This window comes from Pseudophryne corroboree, chromosome 1 (assembly GCF_028390025.1).
Source record: "Pseudophryne corroboree isolate aPseCor3 chromosome 1, aPseCor3.hap2, whole genome shotgun sequence".
Classification (NCBI taxonomy): Eukaryota; Metazoa; Chordata; class Amphibia; order Anura; family Myobatrachidae; genus Pseudophryne; species Pseudophryne corroboree.
Window position 1 is genome coordinate 79,110,710 of NC_086444.1, and position 20,752 is coordinate 79,131,461.

Genomic DNA, 20,752 nt, shown 5'->3' on the forward strand with positions numbered 1-20,752 from the left:
AAGTTAACAGAACAGTTTCCCTGTCGAGGGTGTCCATGTCAGATAACAAGTTATCTGCCCAAGCTGCAATAGCGTTACTCACCCATGCTGACGTAACTGCTGGTCTGAGGAGGGCTCCCGTAGTCGCATAAATTGATTTTAAAGTGGTTTCCTGCTTGCGGTCCGCAGGATCCTTTAGTGTCGCCGTGTCCGGGGACGGTAGAGACACTTTTTTGGATAACGGCGTCAAGGCTTTATCCACCGAGGGAGAGGATTCCCACCATAACCTGTCCTGCGAGGGGAAAGGATACGCCATAATAATTCTCTTGGGAACCTGCAGCCTCTTGTCTGGAGTTTCCCAAGCCTTTTCAAATAGAGCGTTCAGTTCATGAGATGGGGGAAACGTTACCTCACGTTTCTTCTCTTTAAACATACAGACCCTTGTGTCAGGGACAGAAGGGTCCTCTGTGATATGTAATACAGCCCTTATTGCAACAATCATGTACTGAATACTCGTGGCCACCCGTGGGTGTAATCTCGCCTCATCATAGTCGACACTGGAGTCGGAATCCGTGTCGGTATCAGTGTCTGCGATCTGGGTAAAGGGACGTTTCTGTGACCCTGATGGGTTCTGAGACACAGCAATATCCATGGATTGACTCCATGCTTGGTTCTGAGACTCAGCTTTGTCCAGTCTTTTATGCAATAAAGCCACACTTGCATTTAAAACATTCCACATGTCTACCCAATCAGCAGTCGGCGGTGCCGACGCAGTCACTGTCACATTTTGCTCATCTTCCTTCCTCGCATAGCCTTCCGCCTCAGACATGTTGACACACACGTACTGACACCCCCACACACACTGAATTATAGGGGACAGACCCACAAGGAGGTCCTTTGGAGAGACAGAGAGGAAGTTTGCCAGCTCACACCCAACGCCGCCACAGTCTGAAATATAATAATACCCCAGACCTGTATAGCGCGTTTTATACTGTATATAATATATATATATCAAATCAGCACCAAATATTGTGCCCCCCCCCCCCCCCCCCCTCGTTTTGCACCCTGTTACTTGTAGATATCAGGGCAGGGTCCGGGAGCAGCGTCTCTGCAGCCAAGCTTTGGAGAAAAATGGCACTGGTTAGAGCTGAGGGACGAAGCCCCGCACCCTCGACGGCGGGCTTCGGTCCCACTAATATTTATACTGGTGGGGGTTTTCAATACCCTGCAATGCAGTGTATATAGCTTGCCAGTCGTTTTTATGAGGTAAACTTTGCTGCCCAGGGCGCTCCCCCCTGCGCCCTGCACTCTTGCAGTGCCTCGTGTGTGTGGGGGAGCAAAGGCGCGCAGCGCGACCGCTGCGCGGTACCTTCTGAAGCTCTGATGTCTTCTGCCGCCTGTGAAGTCTTCTTTCTTCCTATACTCACCCGGCTTCTATCTTCCGGCTCTGTGAGGAGGACGGCGGCGCGGCTCCGGGAACGAACAGCTAGACGACACCAGTGTTCAGACCCTCTGGAGCTAATGGTGTCCAGTAGCCTAAGAAGCAGAGCTCATCAGTCCAGGAAAGTGGGTCTGCTTCTCTCCCCTCAGTCCCACAAAGCAGGGAGTATATTGCCAGCAGTGCTCCCTGAACATAAAAAACCTAACAAAGTCTATTTTCTAGAGAAACTCGGTAGAGCTCCCCTAGTGTGTGACCAGTCTCCTCTGGGCACAGGATCTAACTGGAGTCTGGAGGAGGGGCATAGAGGGAGGAGCCAGTTCACGCCCATTAAAGGTCTTAAAGTGCCCATGTCTCCTGCGGAGCCAGTCTATACCCCATGTTCCTTACGGAGTCCCCAGCATCCTCTAGGACATGGGTCTTCAACCTGTGGCCCTCCAGCTGCTGTGGAACTACACATCCCAGCATGCCATGCTACAGTTTTGCTATTAAGGCATGCTAAAACTGATGCAGGGCATGCTGGGATGTGTAGTTCCACAGCAGCTGGAGGGCCACAGGTTGAAGACCCATGCTCTAGGACGTAAGAGAAATAATTTCTCACACACAAGGCCATTAACCAAACTACACCAACGTACATCACTGCGCTTATCTCAAAATATCTCCCAACCAGACCTCTTCGCTCTTCACAAGACCCACGTCTCTCATCCACACTCATTACTCGCTCCCACTCACGATTGCAGGACTTTCATTGGGCTGCACGCACCCACTCTGTGGAATGCCCTACTGGGCACAATAAGACTCTCCTCTACTCTCAAAACCTTCAAGCATTCCCTGAAAACTCCCCTCCTTAGGCAAGCGTATCAAATTCCAGAACCGCTCACATAACTTTCATAAACCTTCCTATCAAATTGCATCCACTCTGCACAATCCACACATATCCTCACGTCTTCTCATTCTATGCAATAGTTAGCACCTTTCCTTGTGTACACATGCCTATTTCCCTATAGATTGTAAGCTTGCGAGCAGGGCCTTCCTACCTCTATGACTGTTTGTTATCACCCAGTTTGTTATTGTTATTTCACATTGTAAAGCGCAACGGAATTTGCTGCGCTATATAAGAAACTGTTAATAAATAAATAAATCATTTGTAACGAGTTTTATAACTCGTTGATAAATGGGCCCCTAAGACTGCATGTCTATTTTCTATCAATTGTGTGGCTTTTTGTTGTACTTTAAGTAATTTCTTCATAATGTACAGTAACATATGTACAAATCAGCTTAAAGCCACCACAGACTGAATACCTATTTTCTATCAATTATTTGGCTTCTCAATAGCACAAACTACACAAACTAAAGCCGTGTACACACGGCGCAATGCGCTGTTTGCCAGACACTGACTATTTGATATTGTCAATGTTGGGCTGCCTGTACAGTCTATTTTTTCTTGCGATGCCGATCCCGCGGCATCTTCCTGGGTATCAAGCAGGGTTTTTGGCGGGTAAAACCCGGTCACACTGCAGTGGAAATGGCTCTTACCCATTTTTTTTGACGCAGGTAATTGCAAAAGCCGCTGATTGGTCCCTCCAGGACACTGGCTGCTGGACTGTTCTGATAAAAAAATCCCGGGACAGATCCAGGATATTGGTGGAAAAAGGGTATAACAGTGTGGATTCCATATACTGTATACTTTGACGGTACTTTGTGTATAAATTCCTTTATTAACCCTACACTGAGTATTTGACTCTCATAGCAAATACTGGTGCTCCCCATACGACAAGGGATGACCTGGGTAACACTATATACTGAACTACTGTAATATAAATAATAAGAATATACTTACCGATAATTCTATTTCTCGAAGTCCGTAGTGGATGCTGGGAACTCCGTAAGGACCATGGGGAATAGCGGCTCCGCAGGAGACTGGGCACAAAAGTAAAAGCTTTAGGACTACCTGGTGTGCACTGGCTCCTCCCCCTATGACCCTCCTCCAAGCCTCAGTTAGGATACTGTGCCCGGACGAGCGTACACAATAAGGAAGGATTTTGAATCCCGGGTAAGACTCATACCAGCCACACCAATCACACCGTACAACCTGTGATCTGAACCCAGTTAACAGCATGATAACAGAGGAGCCTCTGAAAAGATGGCTCACAACAATAATAACCCGATTTTTGTAACAATAACTATGTACAAGTATTGCAGACAATCCGCACTTGGGATGGGCGCCCAGCATCCACTACGGACTACGAGAAATAGAATTATCGGTAAGTAAATTCTTATTTTCTCTGACGTCCTAAGTGGATGCTGGGAACTCCGTAAGGACCATGGGGATTATACCAAAGCTCCCAAACGGGCGGGAGAGTGCGGATGACTCTGCAGCACCGAATGAGAGAACTCAAGGTCCTCCTCAGCCAGGGTATCAAATTTGTAGAATTTAGCAAACGTGTTTGCCCCTGACCAAGTAGCTGCTCGGCAAAGTTGTAAAGCCGAGACCCCTCGGGCAGCCGCCCAAGATGAGCCCACCTTCCTTGTGGAATGGGCTTTTACAGATTTAGGCTGTGGCAGGCCTGCCACAGAATGTGCAAGCTGAATTGTACTACAAATCCAACGAGCAATAGTCTGCTTAGAAGCAGGAGCACCCAGCTTGTTGGGTGCATACAGGATAAACAGCGAGTCAGATTTCCTGACTCCAGCCGTCCTGGAAACATATTTTCAGGGCCCTGACTACGTCCAGCAACTTGGAGTCCTCCAAGTCCCTAGTAGCCGCAGGTACCACAATAGGCTGGTTCAAGTGAAACGCTGAAACCACCTTAGGGAGAAATTGAGGACGAGTCCTCAATTCTGCCCTGTCCGTATGAAAAATTAGGTAAGGGCTTTTATAGGATAAAGCCGCCAATTCTGAGACACGCCTGGCTGAAGCCAGGGCTAACAGCATTACCACTTTCCAAGTGAGATATTTTAAGTCCACAGTGGAGAGTGGTTCAAACCAATGTGATTTTAGGAACCCCAAAACTACATTGAGATCCCAAGGTGCCACTGGAGGCACAAAAGGAGGCTGTATATGCAGTACCCCCTTGACAAACGTCTGAACTTCAGGAACTGAAGCCAGTTCTTTCTGGAAGAAAATCGACAGGGCCGAAATTTGAACCTTAATGGACCCTAATTTTAGGCCCATAGACAGTCCTGTTTGCAGGAAATGCAGGAAATGACCCAGTTGAAATTCCTCTGTAGGGGCCTTCCTGGCCTCGCACCACGCAACATATTTACGCCAAATACGGTGATAATGCTGTACGGTTACATCCTTCCTGGCTTTGATCAGGGTAGGGATGACTTCATCCGGAATGCCTTTTTCCTTCAGGATCCGGCGTTCAACCGCCATGCCGTCAAACGCAGCCGCGGTAAGTCTTGGAACAGACAGGGTCCCTGCTGGAGCAGGTCCTTTCTTAGAGGTAGAGGCCACGGGTCCTCTGTGAGCATCTCTTGAAGTTCCGGGTACCAAGTCCTTCTTGGCCAATCCGGAGCCACGAGTATAGTCTTTACTCCTCTCCTTCTTATGATTCTCAGTACCTTGGGTATGAGAGGCAGAGGAGGGAACACATACACTGACTGGTACACCCACGGTGTTACCAGAGCGTCCACAGCTATTGCCTGAGGGTCCCTTGACCTGGCGCAATACCTGTCTAGTTTTTTGTTGAGGCGGGACGCCATCATGTCCACCTTTGGTTTTTCCCAACGGTTCACAATCATGTGGAAGACTTCTGGGTGAAGTCCCCACTCCCCCGGGTGGAGGTCGTGTCTGCTGAGGAAGTCTGCTTCCCAGTTGTCCACTCCCGGAATGAACACTGCTGACAGTGCTATCACATGATTTTCCGCCCAGCGAAGAATCCTTGCAACTTCTGTCATTGCCCTCCTGCTTCTTGTGCCGCCCTGTCTGTTTACGTGGGCGACTGCCGTGATGTTGTCTGACTGGATCAGCACCGGCTGACCTTGAAGCAGAGGTCTTGCTAGGCTTAGAGCATTGTAGATGGCCCTTAGCTCCAGGATATTTATGTGAAGTAATGTCTCCAGGCTTGACCACAAGCCCTGGAAATTTCTTCCCTGTGTGACTGCTCCCCAGCCTTTCAGGCTGGCATCCGTGGTCACCAGGACCCAGTCCTGAATGCCGAATCTGCGGCCCTCTAGAAGATGAGCACTCTGCAACCACCACAGGAGAGACACCCTTGTCCTTGGTGACAAGATTATCCGCTGATGCATCTGAAGATGCGACCCGGACCATTTGTCTAGCAGATCCCACTGGAAGGTTCTTGCGTGGAATCTGCCGAATGGGATTGCTTCGTAAGAAGCCACCATCTTTCCCAGGACCCCTGTGCATTGATGCACTGAGACTTGGCCTGGTTTTAGGAGATTTCTGACTAGTTCGGATAACTCCCTGGCTTTCTCCTCCGGGAGAAACACCTTTTTCTGGACTGTGTCCAGGATCATCCCTAGGAATAGAAGTCGTGTCGTCGGGATCAGCTGTGATTTTGGAATATTGAGAATCCAACCGTGCTGGCGCAGCACTATCTGAGATAGTGCTACCCCGACTTCCAACTGTTCCCTGGATCTTGCCCTTATCAGGAGATCGTCCAAGTAAGGGATAACTAAAACTCCCTTTCTTCGAAGGAGTATCATCATTTCGGCCACTACCTTGGTAAAGACCCGGGGTGCCGTGGACAATCCAAACGGCAGCGTCTGAAACTGATCGTGACAGTCTGTACCACAAACCTGAGGTACCCTTGGTGAGAAGGGTAAATTGGGACATGTAGGTAAGCATCTTTGATGTCCAGAGACACCATATAGTCCCCTTCTTCCAGGTTTGCAATCACTGCTCTGAGTGACTCCATCTTGAATTTGAACCTTTGTATGTAAGTGTTCAAGGATTTTAGGTTTAAAATTGGTCTCACCGAGCCGTCCGGCTTCGGTACCACAAATAGTGTGGAATAGTACCCCTTTCCCTGTTGTAGGAGGGGTACCTTGATTATCACCTGCTGGGAATACAGCTTGTGAATGGCTTCCAATACTGCCTCCCTGTCTGAGGGAGACGTCGGTAAAGCAGACTTTAGAAAACGGCGAGGGGGAGACGTCTCGAATTCCAATTTGTACCCCTGAGATACCACTTGAAGGATCCAGGGGTCCACTTGCGAGTGGGCCCACTGAACTTCTTGAGACGGGCCCCCACCGTGCCTGAGTCTGCTTGTAAAGCCCCAGCGTCATGCTGAGGACTTTGCGGAGGCGGGAGAGGGCTTTTGTTCCTGGGAACTGGCTGTTTGTTGCAGCCTTTTTCCTCTCCCTCCCAGAAATGAGGCGCCTTTTGCCCGCTTGCCCTTATGGGGCCGAAAGGACTGCGCCTGATAATACGGCGTCTTCTTAGGTTGAGAAGCTACCTGGGGTAAAAATGTGGATTTTCCAGCAGTTGCCGTGGCTACCAGGTCTGATAGACCTACCCCAAATAACTCCTCCCCCTTATAAGGCAATACTTCCATGTGCCTTTTAGAATCCGCATCACCTGACCACTGCCGCGTCCATAAACCTCTTCTTGCAGAAATGGACAGCGCGCTAACTCTTGATGCCAGACGGCAAATATCCCTCTGTGCATCACGCATATATAGAAATGCATCCTTCAAATGCTCTATAGTCAGTAATATACTGTCCCTATCTAGGGTATCAATATTTTCAGTCAGGGAATCCGACCACGCCAGGCCCGCACTGCACATCCAGGCTGAGGCGATTGCTGGTCGCAGTATAACACCCGTGTGAGAGTATATACATTTTAGGATATTCTCCAGCTTTCTATCGGCAGGTTCCTTTAGGGCGGCCGTATCAGGAGAGGGTAGTGCTACCTGTTTAGACAAGCGTGTGAGCGCTTTATCCACCCTAGGGGGTGTTCCCCAACGTGCCCTATCATCTGGCGGGAAAGGGTACGATGCCAATAACCTTTTAGGAATTATCAGTTTTTTATCGGGGGAAACCCACGCCTCATCACACACTTCATTTAATTCCTCGGATACAGGAAAAACTACAGGCAGTTTTTTCTCACCAAACATAATACCCTTTTTAGTGGTACTTGTATTATCAGAGATATGCAATACATTTTTCATTGCTTCAATCATGTAACGTGTGGCCCTAGTGGAAGTCACGTTTGTCTCCTCATCATCGACACTGGAGTCAGTATCCGTGTCTGTGTCTGCCATTTGAGGTAACGGGCGTTTTAAAGCCCCTGATGGCGTTTGAGACCCCTGGACAGGCACAAGCTGAGTAGCCGGCTGTCTCATGTCGTCAACTGTCTGTCGTAAAGAGCTGACACTGTCACGCAATTCCTTCCATAAGGTCATCCACTCAGGTGTCGACTCCTTAGGGGGTGACAACTGTATAACAGGCAATTGCTCCGCCTCCATCTCATTTTCCTCCTCAAACATGTCGACACAATCGTACCGACACACCGCACACACACAGGGAATGCTCTGATAGAGGACAGGACCCCACTAGCCCTTTGGGGAGACAGAGGGAGAGTATGCCAGCACACACCAGAGCGCTATATATAGACAGGAATACCACTATAAAATGTGCTTTTCCCTTTATAGCTGCTGTTAGTATCAAAACTGCGCCAAATTAGTGCCCCCCTCTCTTTTTTACCCTTTTCTGTAGTGCAGGACTGCAGGGGAGAGTCAGGGAGACGTCCTTCCAGCGGAGCTGTGATGGAAAATGGCGCCCGTGTGCTGAGGAGATAGGCTCCGCCCCCTTCTCGGCGGCCTTTTCTCCCGCTTTTTTGGTGAGTTCTGGCAGGGGTTAAAATACATCCATATAGCCCTGGGGGTTATATGTGGTGTATTTATGCCAGCCAAGGTGTTTTACATTGCTGCTCAGGGCGCCCCCCCCTAGCGCCCTGCACCCTCAGTGACCGGAGTGTGAAGTGTGCCTGAGTAACAATGGCGCACAGCTGCAGTGCTGTGCGCTACCTTGTTGAAGACTGATGTCTTCTGCCGCCGATTTTTCCGGACCTCTTCTTGCTTCTGGCTCTGTAAGGGGGCCGGCGGCGCGGCTCTGGGACCGAGCTCCGAGGCTGGGCCTGTGTTCGGTCCCTCTGGAGCTAATGGTGTCCAGTAGCCTAAGAAGCCCAATCCACTCTGCACGCAGGTGAGTTCGCTTCTTCTCCCCTTAGTCCCTCGATGCAGTGAGCCTGTTGCCAGCAGGTCTCACTGAAAATAAAAAACCGAAAACTAAACTTTCACTAAGAAGCTCAGGAGAGCCCCTAGTGTGCACCCTTCTCGGCCGGGCACAAAAATCTAACTGAGGCTTGGAGGAGGGTCATAGGGGGAGGAGCCAGTGCACACCAGGTAGTCCTAAAGCTTTTACTTTTGTGCCCAGTCTCCTGCGGAGCCGCTATTCCCCATGGTCCTTACGGAGTTCCCAGCATCCACTAGGACGTCAGAGAAAAATAATTCTAAATTTGCTGTGACGGCTACTAAATGGATTGTGAATTACTGTATCACTTACACAAGTGTAAATTATCACTTGTATTGATAACATATTTTTGCTTGCTACCACTGGATCGTAAATAAATCACTGGGGTAAATTTACTAAGGTGGAAGGTTTTTAGAACTGGTGATGTTGCCCTTAGCAACCAAGTAGATTCTATTATCTCCTAGAAACAGCTAAATGTTAAGTAGAATCTGATTAGTTGCTATGAGCAACATCACCAGTACTAAAAAAAAAAAACTCCCACCTTAGTAAAATGACCCCTTTGTGTCATTGCTAGTCTACGTTTGTTCTCTATAATGGTACATTAATAATAATAATAATAATATATATATAAAGATATATATATATATATATATATATATATATATATATATATATATATATATATATATATATATACATACATACATACATATATACACACTAGAGAGGATGACCAGCACTCCAAACGATAAGTTCAAATGGCTATGATGCTCGCTCCATGCAGATCAAATAGATACCAGGAAACTGAGCGGCACTCATAGACTTGATAACCCACTGATCACCGGCGTGGACAAAGAGTCATCTAGCCAGTGAAAGATTCCTTCTTTCACTGGCTAGATGACTCTTTGTCCACGCCGGTGATCAGTGGGTTATCAAGTCTATGAGTGCCGCTCAGTTTCCTGGTATCTATATATATATATATATATATATATATATATATATATATATACACATATACATATATATATATATATATATATGTCGAAGTAAAAATTATTACATAGAGAGAACATACAGACTCCACACATTATAAGTCGCTAAGCTTGCAAATACGTGCAGCGAGCACAGTAATATATGGTAACATACGCATTTACACAGACATGCCACAAAGATATATTCAACACATATTTCATACAGCACATAATTTGAACATATCAAGCGCCAGACATCATAATGTTTTAAATTATATAATGGAGTAACGTCATGTATGTGTATTATTGGAGCGGAGCAAGATGGACATGTTGTGCTTGGTGTCACAGTAACCAGATTAATGTGTAGATTCATTTGATGTTATTAAGTTGTAGCACATTGCCATGAGTAGTTATGATTGAATGTAGGAATATAAAGCCACAATTCTGATGAGAACAATGGACATTCCATTCAAAGCATGTGATGGACAGGAAACTCAGGCCAGCCCTTTTGATGTCTTCAAGGCTTGCATATGAACTGACCAATGACTCATCATGAATGAGAAAGATCCCTCCCCTAGACACAAGAGATCTGTGCACGCCCCCAAGAGACTCAGTGTATTGCTGAACACACACACACATGGCCCTGTTTGTCCCAGATGATGGTGGAGATGATGTCTGTCCAGTGGCTGCATGATTTTACTGAGAGAGAGAGAGAGAGAGATATGGAGTGGAGACTTTATTTGAGCAAAATATGGTAATTGTATTGCTGGCTGTGGCTGTATTTGAATTAGATTGTAACAACTGCTTACTGTATAAACTGTAACCATGTAACTATATATATATATATATATATATATATATATATATATATACTGTACACTGTGATATATTGAATACATATCCTTTTAATAACAAATATATACATCAACGAGCTTTGGAACTCAGATAATGTGTGGGTGTATTATTTACTCTTATGGGATGTAGTGTTTTTGCGATGTATAGCACACATTCATAGCACATGGTAATAAGATGCGCAGGCATTTACAGTATATAATAGAGCTGGCATTTTAAATACAGGTTGAGTATCCCATATCCAAATATTCTGAAATACGGAATATTCCGAAATACGGACTTTTTTGAGTGAGAGTGAGATAGTGAAACCTTTGTTTTCTGATGGCTCAATGTACACAAACTTTGTTTGATACACAAAGTTATTAAAAATATTGTATTAAATGTCCTTCAGGCTGTGTGTATAAGGTGTATATGAAACATAAATGAATTGTGTGAATGTACACACACTTTGTTTAATGCACAAAGTTATAAAAAATATTGGCTAAAATGACCTTCAGGCTGTGTGTATATGGTGTATATGAAACATAAATGCATTCTGTGCTTATATTTAGGTCCCATCACCATGATATCTCATTATGGTAGGCAATTATTCCAAAATACGGAAAAATCCCATATCCAAAATACCTCTGGTCCCAAGCATTTTGGATAAGGGAGACTCAACCTGTATTTGTTAGAAAGCAATTTGACTTTTACAATTATATATGTATGTATGTATGTATGTATATATATGTGTGGAATTAAGTCGGCACTCCATTACTGACCCCATAACCACTTGCCCGCGTGCCTTCCTTGAATCTGTGAGGACTCCATAGCATACAAAAGAACAAGTTGGCGGCACTCACGGTTCTTGAGCCAAAGAATAATCAGACGGACAGCGTCAGGGTTCAACGTTTCAGTCTGTTGACTTTTTCAAGAACAAAAGAACAAAAAGTTCTTGAAAAAAGTCAACAGACTGAAACATTGAACACTGACCCTGTCCGTCTGATTATTTTTTGGCTCAAGACCCGTGAGTGCCGCCAACTTGTCTGTGTGTGTGTGTGTGTGTGTGTGTGTGTGTGTGTGTGTATATATATATATGTATATATATATATATTTTATATTACTTTCTTTTCTTTTTTTTTTACAAGTGAATTTTTAAAATAGTTTAAAAAGAGTGCCCCCACAAAGATTAGAATCTTTTTCTCCCTAAACCCTGTGATCAATAATTATTTCTCAGGGGTGCACTTCCACATGAGACCCTGGTGTCCCATTCTGTTGGGACTTAATCGAATCAATATAGTGGATTATTCCGATACTAATACTTATAATTACACTACTCAAACTCTTATCTAGTGCTCAAGATTTCCCCTCTCCGTTTTTTCCTTAAAACTGCAAACATGTAAAAAAAGATCCCATTATGTAGTGTAATTTAAAAAAAAAAAAGTTTTTTTGTTGATTTGCTGTGTACTTAAAACATTCTATTTGCGGGATACTGGAATACAGTTGCAAGTCACCCATTGTGTTTTGCTAGTGAATCTGGGGTCCACTTCTGTGTTGTTTTTTTACTTTGGTTCCTTAGTTGTCAAATCATACATCTCACGTATCTGTTCTAGCGTTTCCTCAGGTAATATTCAATGCAAAACTTTACTATAACCTATTCTCCTGTATTCTGACCTGGGAGCATGCCCTCCCCGAACTGGAGGAACATTCGCACGTCATGGCCGTTGCTATGTAGAACACGGGAGATTTCATCCATCAACAGATAATGACTTCCACCTAAATAGAAAGAAGAAAGAGAAAAAAAGATTGATATAATTGGAAATAAGCATTAAATATTCATGTTAATAATCGGACGCAAATACAGTATATGAAACTGTATCTTCATTCACACACACACACACACACACACACACACACACACACACACACACACACACACACACACACACACACACACACACACACACACAAACACTAGAGATGTGCGGCGGGCACTTTCGTGTTTTGTGTTTTGTTCTAATTTCCGGCTCATGTTTTGGTTTTGGTTTGGTTTTGCCAAAACCACCCTTTCGTGTTTTGGTTTTGGTTCTAATTCCATTTTCGTGTTTTGGTTTTGGATTGGTTTTGCCAAAATCACGCTTTCGTGTTTTGTTTTTGGTTCTAATTCCATTTTCGGGTTTTGGTTTTGAATCTGCATGATTTTTGAAAAAAAAAACATAAAAACAGCTAAAATCACAGAATTTGGGGGTAATTTTGATCCTACGGTATTATTAACCTCAATAACATTAATTTCCACTCATTTCGAGTCTATTCTGAACTGAACACCTCACAAGATTGTTTTTAAGCCAAAGGTTGTACCGAGGTGGTTGTATGACTAATCTAAGCGACACAAGTGTGCGGCACAAACACCTGGCCCATCTAGGAGTGGCACTGCAGTGGCAGACAGGAGGGTAGATATAAACCAAAAGGCCCCAAACAGCACATCATGCAAAGATGAAAAAGAGGTGCAATGAGGTAGCTGTATGACTAAGCTAAGCGACACAAACAATTGGCCCATCTAGGAGTGGCATTGCAGTGTCAGACAGGAGAGCACTTAAAAAAAAAAAAAAAATAATAGTACCCAAACAGCACAGCATGCCATGAAGTAAAAGAGGGCAATGTATGACTAAGCTAAGTAACACAAGTGTGCGGCACAAACACCTGGCCCATCTACGGTTGGCACTGCAGTCCCACTGCACTAATGGCAGATACCGGACGCACGCCTAACACCAGCATAGTTGTTATGGCCTCAGTAATCCGTTTTGCAACAGGGTATACATATATATATACTAGTGATGAGCGGATTCGGTTTTACTCGGTTCTCAAAACCGAATCTTATTGGCTCACTGATGTCACGTGTTTTGGATAGCCAATAAGATTCGGTTTTGAGAACCGAGTAAAACCGAATCCGCTCATCACTAATATATACGGCAGTATCACTGGACTGGACTTATACGACAGGATCGCTGCACTTATACGACAGTACCACTGGACTTATACGGCAGTACCGCTGGACTGTACTTATACGCCAGTATCACAGGAATTGTACGCCAATATCACGGGAATTATACGGCAATATCACTGGAATTATACGCCAGTATCACAGAAATTATACGCCAGTAACACTGGATATATGACAGCAGAGGACACCACCACTGTGATTAGTCACTGGACTGATGCTGCACAAGACATTACCCCTGGTCTGATGCAAGACAACACAGCGACACTGTAAGGGACTTATACAGCAGCACTGGGGACATATAGCAGCAGAGGACACCACCACTGTGACTGGCTGGACTCATGCAGCCTAAGACACTACACTGGACTGAGCAGCACAAGACAGCACTGGAATCGCCACCCCACTTTCCCGCCCCCACACAGACACTGGGGACGGAGACACGTCCTCTCACTACACTCTTCGAGACTGGAGTGAAAATGGCGGCGACGCATGGGTCCTTATATGGAATCCAAACCCCGCAAGAATCCGACAGCGGGATGATGACGTTTTGCCTCGTTCTGGTTTCCGAGTCAGGCGGGAAAACCCGAGCCTGTGTGCGGCAGTCCCCCTGTTCCAATGCCAGTATGACTGATCTCAAAGATTCCATGCAGAACCTTGGCACCCTGAGGTATTTGTTGAGAGACAGGGGCGGATTGGCCCACCAGGACACCATGACAGATTCCGATGAGCCGGTCCCATACCCCCTTCAGCTAGGCTGATTCACACTCAGGCTGGGCTGGCTCACACTGCTTCCAGTACTTGCGGTTCATTGGAATGCAACCCGGAAGTTAGGCTAGAAAGGACTTCCAGGTGCCGCTAGCTGCAAAAAATGTTGAAGCTGTTCTACCAACGGGGGACCTGGAGAAAGTTTACAAGCACAGCTATCCCCGGCCAAAGGTCTCTTCCCCTTCCTGTACTTTGAAACATATAAGGTTAAAAATAAATAAATGGGGTTTGTAGAATGAAAAATCAATAAAATCAGAAGCAGAGTAAAGGCATGACAGCAGTGTCAGTAGACACAGAGTGGGATATCAGTCCTTGTATATTCAGACGTACAGCTGTACATCAGGGAAGGTCATTGTAGCAGCATATATGCATAAAGTCGCAGGTAAACATTAGCATAACGTAAAGCAAAGGAGACCCCAACTGTGTCTATCTCAGAATCAGGACCTCTGAGGAGTGTCCCCGCCCTCTTGACAGACTTCTCCCCCTCAACAGACTCCGTCCCCATTAGGGCTACTTCCATAAATTTCCCAGGCAGGTGTTCAATCCCAATCCGTCCCTGTTAAGAGACTTCAGATTCAGTATAAGTCGGTAAGAGCCATCCAGCTTCTGCACCAGAAAAAGAGTGCTGTAGTAACCCTATCCTCTTTGGTTCTGAGGGACAGGGATAACTATATTGGAGGCTAGGAGGGAACATACTGACCCCCTCAGGGCTTCTGCCTTCTGAGGGTCCCCTGGAAGAGCCGTCGTAAAAAACCTCTGGCGTGGATGCTTCTGAAATGCCAAGGCATAACCCTGGGAAATGAGGAAAAAAGACAGAAGCCAGCCTCCTACTCTGGGATCCCCCAGGGGGAGGCCCGCTCCATCAGATGGCAGGCTTGTAGGTCTGCTTGGGAGCTGGACGTCTAGTAGGCCAGGGCTGCTTAGACTGGGATTTTGACATCTTAGCAGGGGCTTGGTACCTTGACGAAGCCTGACCCCAGACTCTTTCCTGTGTACGAAAGGAGCGAAAAATAGTCCAAGCCCAAGTGGGAGCTGCAGAAGGTAGAAATGCCGACTTGGAAGCCGCTAATGTCTCCACAATCCTATTCAACTCGCTCCCAAGGAGAGTGTCCCCTGCAAAAGAAAAATATGTACAATGAAAATTTAAACATCATAAAATAAAGGTGTTTGGACCCATTGTGTGCATTGCTCCACCACTGAGCTGACACCCTAGGGTGGTTGGTTGCACATCACTATGGGGTATATTCAATTGAAGTCGGATCCATTCCGACATTCATTTGTCAGAATGGATCCGACCTGGGCTATTCAATGACATCTCAAGTCTACTTTTAAAAAAGTCGAAATTGAGATGCGGGAGGGGAGACGGGGAGAGCCGCGGGCAGATGGGTGACAGCAGTGCTGCTGGAGGATGTGGCACAGCCGTCTGACCTCACGGCAGCGTCCACCCGGCTCCAGCAAGCGGGAACTCACTTGTTGGAGCCGGGTGGATGCTACCGCGAGCGGCGGCTATTATACATCCTCCTGCAGCGCTGTGCTGTAGCGCTGCTGTCCCGTCTCCCCGCTGCTCTCCCCCGTCTGCCCGTGGCTCTTCCCCCTCTCCTCCTCTCGGGTCTCACATCTCAGTTCGACTTTTTTTTAAGTCGAACCGAGATGGTTGGAAACGGGGCCAAAACCTGTCGAATTTGGCCCCCATTTCCCTCAGAAGCACGCGAATCGGCAGCTATACCGCCGAATCACGTACTGTTCGACAAGTCGAATTCCCCGACTTGTCGAATAAAAATGCTCGAGACCAAATAGGTCGGAACCCCTTCCGACCTCAAAAAGTCGAAAACTGCCGTCTTTTCGACAAGACGGCAGTTTCAGTCTTAATTGAATATGCCCCTATATCTGTTCCGGTGTAACATTGGTCCCATGTCAAACACCTTATTTTATGAGATTTACATTTTCATTGTACATATTTTATAGAATAAATATCAGATGCCCTCTTAATTGAGGACCTTTGTGCCTTATTTTGGTGTATGCTTTGGTGTGAGGGTATCTTTCAGATAAATAGCTAGCAGAGTACGACCAAGTATTGATCTAAAGTCCTACCCAACAACAACTCCAGGTCGGGATCCCAATCAAGTCCTTCAAGAACATATTTGTACACTTGGACACTTGTCTTTGAAATAATCCCTTTGGACTTTTGTGTGGACAAACGCATTTGGAACTTTAGCACCCTCTGGTTTTCAGATAGATAGATAGACAGACAGATAGATCTCAAGACTGTGTATCACTGACACACAGACAGACCCAAACCCACAGTAGTTCCTATGGTTGTATAAGTGGCTATATATTCACATAGTAAACCACACACACACACACACACACACACACACACACACACACACACACACACACACACACACACACAGAGAGTAATACTCAACTGACCTGTAGATGCAGGCAGGAGAAAATAAAGAGGGCCATGTACAGGGGAGACAAGGACCAAACCTCCCTCACTGTGCCCCAGCCAGAGCAGTAATTTTTAGGAATGGCCACCCAGTCTTTTATGGGCGGGGCCAGCTGAGGGAGTAGCAATTTTGCTGAGACTTTCAGTTAAGCCTAGGAGGGTCATTCCGAGTTGATCGCTAGCTGTCCTTGTTCGCAGCGATCAGGCAAAAAAATCTGCATTTCTGCGCATGCGTATGGCGTGCAGTGCGCACGCGCGACGTACTTTCACAAAAGCCGATGCAGTTTCACACAAGGTCTAGCGACGCTTTTCAGTCGCACTGCTGGCCGCAGAGTGATTGACAGGAATGGGGCGTTTCTGGGAGGTAACTGACCGTTTTCCGGGAGTGTGCTGAAAAACACAGGCATGTCAGATACAAATGCAGGCGTGCCTGGGGAAACGGGGGAGTGGCTGGCCGAACGCAGGGCGTGTTTGTGACGTCAAAACAGGAACTAAATAGACTGAAGTGATCGCAGTGTAGGAGTAAGTCTCGAGCTGCTCTGAAACTGCACAATCTTTTTTTGTAGCAGCGCTACGATCCTTTCGTTCGCACTTCTGCTAAGCTAAGATACACTCCCAGAGGGCGGCGGCTTAGCGTTTGTACTGCTGCTAAAAGCAGCTAGCGAGCGATCAACTCGGAATGAGGGCCTTTGTTTCAAGCCAGCTCAAGGAGGGGGGGGGGGGGGGCGCAGACCACTATTCCCCTCTCCTTGGGTGCATAACCTCCAGGGACTGCCTGTGTCTGCCGCGATGTCCCTGGTGGTCTAGTGAAAAGGCACAGGTGTCCTGAAAAGTGGGAAAGTGGGCGTGGCCTCGGAACTTCATATTATCAAACTATAAATAAATATATTTTCACACAATTAGCAGCATTACACATAACAGCCACAGTAGTGTTCCTTACACACAATGCCTCCAGTATAGTGCCAGATACACATAATGGGGGTCATTCCGAGTTGATCGCTCGCTAGCAGATTTTAGCAGCATTGCACACGCTAGGCCGCCGCCCTCTGGGAGTGTATCTTAGCTTAGCAGAATAGCGAACGAAAGATTACCAGAATTGCGATTAAATAATTCTTAGCAGTTTCTGAGTAGCTCGAGACCTACTCCTACACTGCGATCAGCTCAGCCCGTTTCGTTCCTGGTTTGACGTCACAAACACGCCCTGCGTTCGGCCAGCCACTCCCCCGTTTCTCCAGACACTCCCGCGTTTTATCTTGGCACGCCTGCGTTTTTCCGCACACTCCCAGAAAATGGTCAGTTTCCGCCCAGAAACACCCACTTCCTGTCAATCACACTATGATCACTTCAACAATGAAAATTTTTAGTTCGGATGTGATTAAGTCTACTAAGTTTTGTGCTAAAATACTTAGCGCATGCGCACTGCGTACCATGCGCATTTTTGCCTTAATCGCTCCCTTGCAAAAATCAGCAACGAGCGAACAACTCAGAATGACCCCCCCCCCATGTGCAGTGCCAGATAGACATGATATGCCCCGCAGCAGTGCCAGCAACACGACATGTCCTGCAGCAGTTCCAGCTACACATGACATGCCCCCCAGCAGTGCCAGCTACACACAATAAGCCCCCCAGCAGTGCCAGCTACACATGATAGTGTTCACTTTTTAGGGCAGGGTGCTGATCACAGGGAGGGCACATTTTTAAGTTAGAAGGGCAAAATGATGTACATACTGTAATGCTTGGTGCTCCCCTACCTACATGGCAAAGCATGGACGCGCAGAAAAGATTTAGGGGCATTGCTTCGTGGGGAAGGTGCGTGGCCACATAATAGTGGCAATTCGCATTACACCACACAGTAGTGCAGCCAATACACATTGCACCAGGTAGAACCTCCTAGACACTTTGCGCCAGGCAGAGCACTGAGACACATTGCCTAGCCACAGACGCCTAGCGGGAACACTACATGACATGCCCCCCAGCAGTGCCAGCAACACGTGACATGCCCCCCAGCAGTGCCAGATACATAAATGGCCACACAGTGCCAGATATGTCCCCACAGTTCCAGATACATATATGCCCCTACAGTACCAGATACATAAATTCCCCCAGATGCCCCCACAGTGCAAGATACATAAATGCCCCCACAGTGCCAGATACATAAATGACCCCACAGTGCCAGATACATAAATGCCCCCATAGTACCAGATACATATATGCCCGCACAGTGCAGATATGCCCCCACAGTGCCAGATACATAAATGCCCCCACAGTGCCAGATACATAAATGCCCCCACAGTGCCAGATACATAAATGCCCCCACAGTGCCAGATACATAAATGCCCCCACAGTGCCAGATACACAAATGCCCCCACAGTGACAGATACATAAATGCCCCCACAGTGCAGATATGCCCCCACAGTGCCAGATACATAAATGCCCCCACAGTGCCAGATATGACCCCACAGTGCCAAATATGACCCCACAGTGCCCTGCCCAATACATAAATGCCCCCACACAGTGCCCGATCCATATTTGTCCCCACAATACCTGCGGTGCTGGGAGGGGGAGTGCTGCTGAGGGAGCGGGCGGACTCTTCCAAAATTGTTGTGTGCACGCTATGTGCACTGCGCGGGCGTCTGACGCCGGTGCTGCACAGCGCACATAGTGCGCACACAACAGTTTAGGCCAGGTAGTGCTGCAGGCTGGCTCCAGGCACGAATATGGCGACGCCCATTAAGGGTGGCGCCCCGCGCACCTGCTCTATTCGAACATGCCTGGAGCCGGCCCTGTCTCCACTGCTGGGGTGGATCGCCGCTGCTACAGCCCCCAGTCTAACAGGGAGAGCTGCTCTAACTTCTCAGCTCTGGATCATGGCTGCGGGCTCCTTAGCTGTGTGTGCCTCCATAGAGTCCCACGGCAGAAGTCACCAGCCCGCTCACCAGTACTGACGCCACCAGCACCGGGTAATGGAGCACAGCCCTGGCATCCTCTGGACGCCTGTACCGCTGCTCTGTAAGTAACCCTGGAGCTTTTTAGCTCCGCTTCATGGGTGCTCCTGCCAGCACCCACTTAAAAACTGGTGGGCCCTGGCGGGGAGGCGGGATGTAGGGGACGGGAGGCCCGAGGATTGCTGGGTAATGAAATGTAACCCATTGGTGCCCAGATGCCTCCGCATCAAACCTATACCCAGCATAATGAATCCTGTGCCCCCTAGTGGACGGAAAAAAATATAGCATACCTCCCAACTTTCCGAGGAGTGACATATTTGCACACCGGAGACACGTTACTGAAATTAGGGGGAGTGTCCTCACGGTAAGGGGGCATGGCCTTGCGGCAAGTACAGCAATCACAAGCTACGCCCCTGTTTCTCATACGTCCTAGAGGATGCTGGGGTCCACTTCAGTACCATGGGGTATAGACGGTTCCGCAGGAGCCATGGGCACTTTAAGACTTTTTCAGAGTGTGAACTGGCTCCTCCCTCTATGCCCCTCCTCCAGACCGGAGTTTAGAAAATGTGCCCAGGCAGACTGGTCGCACTCTAGTGGAGCTCTACTGAGTTTCACTAAAAGACTTTGTTAGGTTTTTTATTTTCAGGGAGACTGCTGGCAACAGACTCCCTGCTTCGTGGGACTTAGGGGGAAGAAGTAGGAACCAACTTCCTGAATAGTTTCATGGCTCTGCTTCTTGCTGACAGGACACGATTTGCTCCTGAAGGGAACTGAACACTAGCTGCGGCTATGCGCTCACTCCCACAGCCCGCCGTCACCCCCCTAACAGAGCCAGAAGTCAGAAGACAGGTGAGTGTATTACCGGAGGTCTGCAGAAGAGAGGCTCTCCGGTCATTGTTTCGGCAACATGTACCGCGCAGCGGGCGGGAACGCTGCGCGAGCATGCTATCCATAACACAGGCACTGCAGGGTGCAGGGGGGGCGCCCTGATCAGCATGAAACCTACTCTAAACTGGCTAAAGGTAGCATATGATGCCGAGGCACATTCCTACGCCCCCGCCAGTATAAAAAATATATTGAAATTTTCTGAGGAGAAACGCGCCATTACAGGGGGCAGGGCTTCCTCCTCAGTCAGCCAGCACACTGCTCAGC

General features: G+C 47.3%; 1 protein-coding gene across 1 annotated transcript in view; it reads right to left on the reverse strand.

Annotated features, from left to right (window-relative positions):
* Positions 1-20,752, reverse strand: part of LOC135056105 (UDP-glucuronosyltransferase 3A1-like) — a 76,701-nt gene that overhangs the window by 30,023 nt on the left and 25,926 nt on the right. Inside the window, exon 2 of the mRNA XM_063960873.1 lies at positions 12,115-12,216. Coding sequence (XP_063816943.1) covers positions 12,115-12,216 — 102 coding nt within the window. The remainder of the gene's footprint in view (positions 1-12,114; positions 12,217-20,752) is intronic.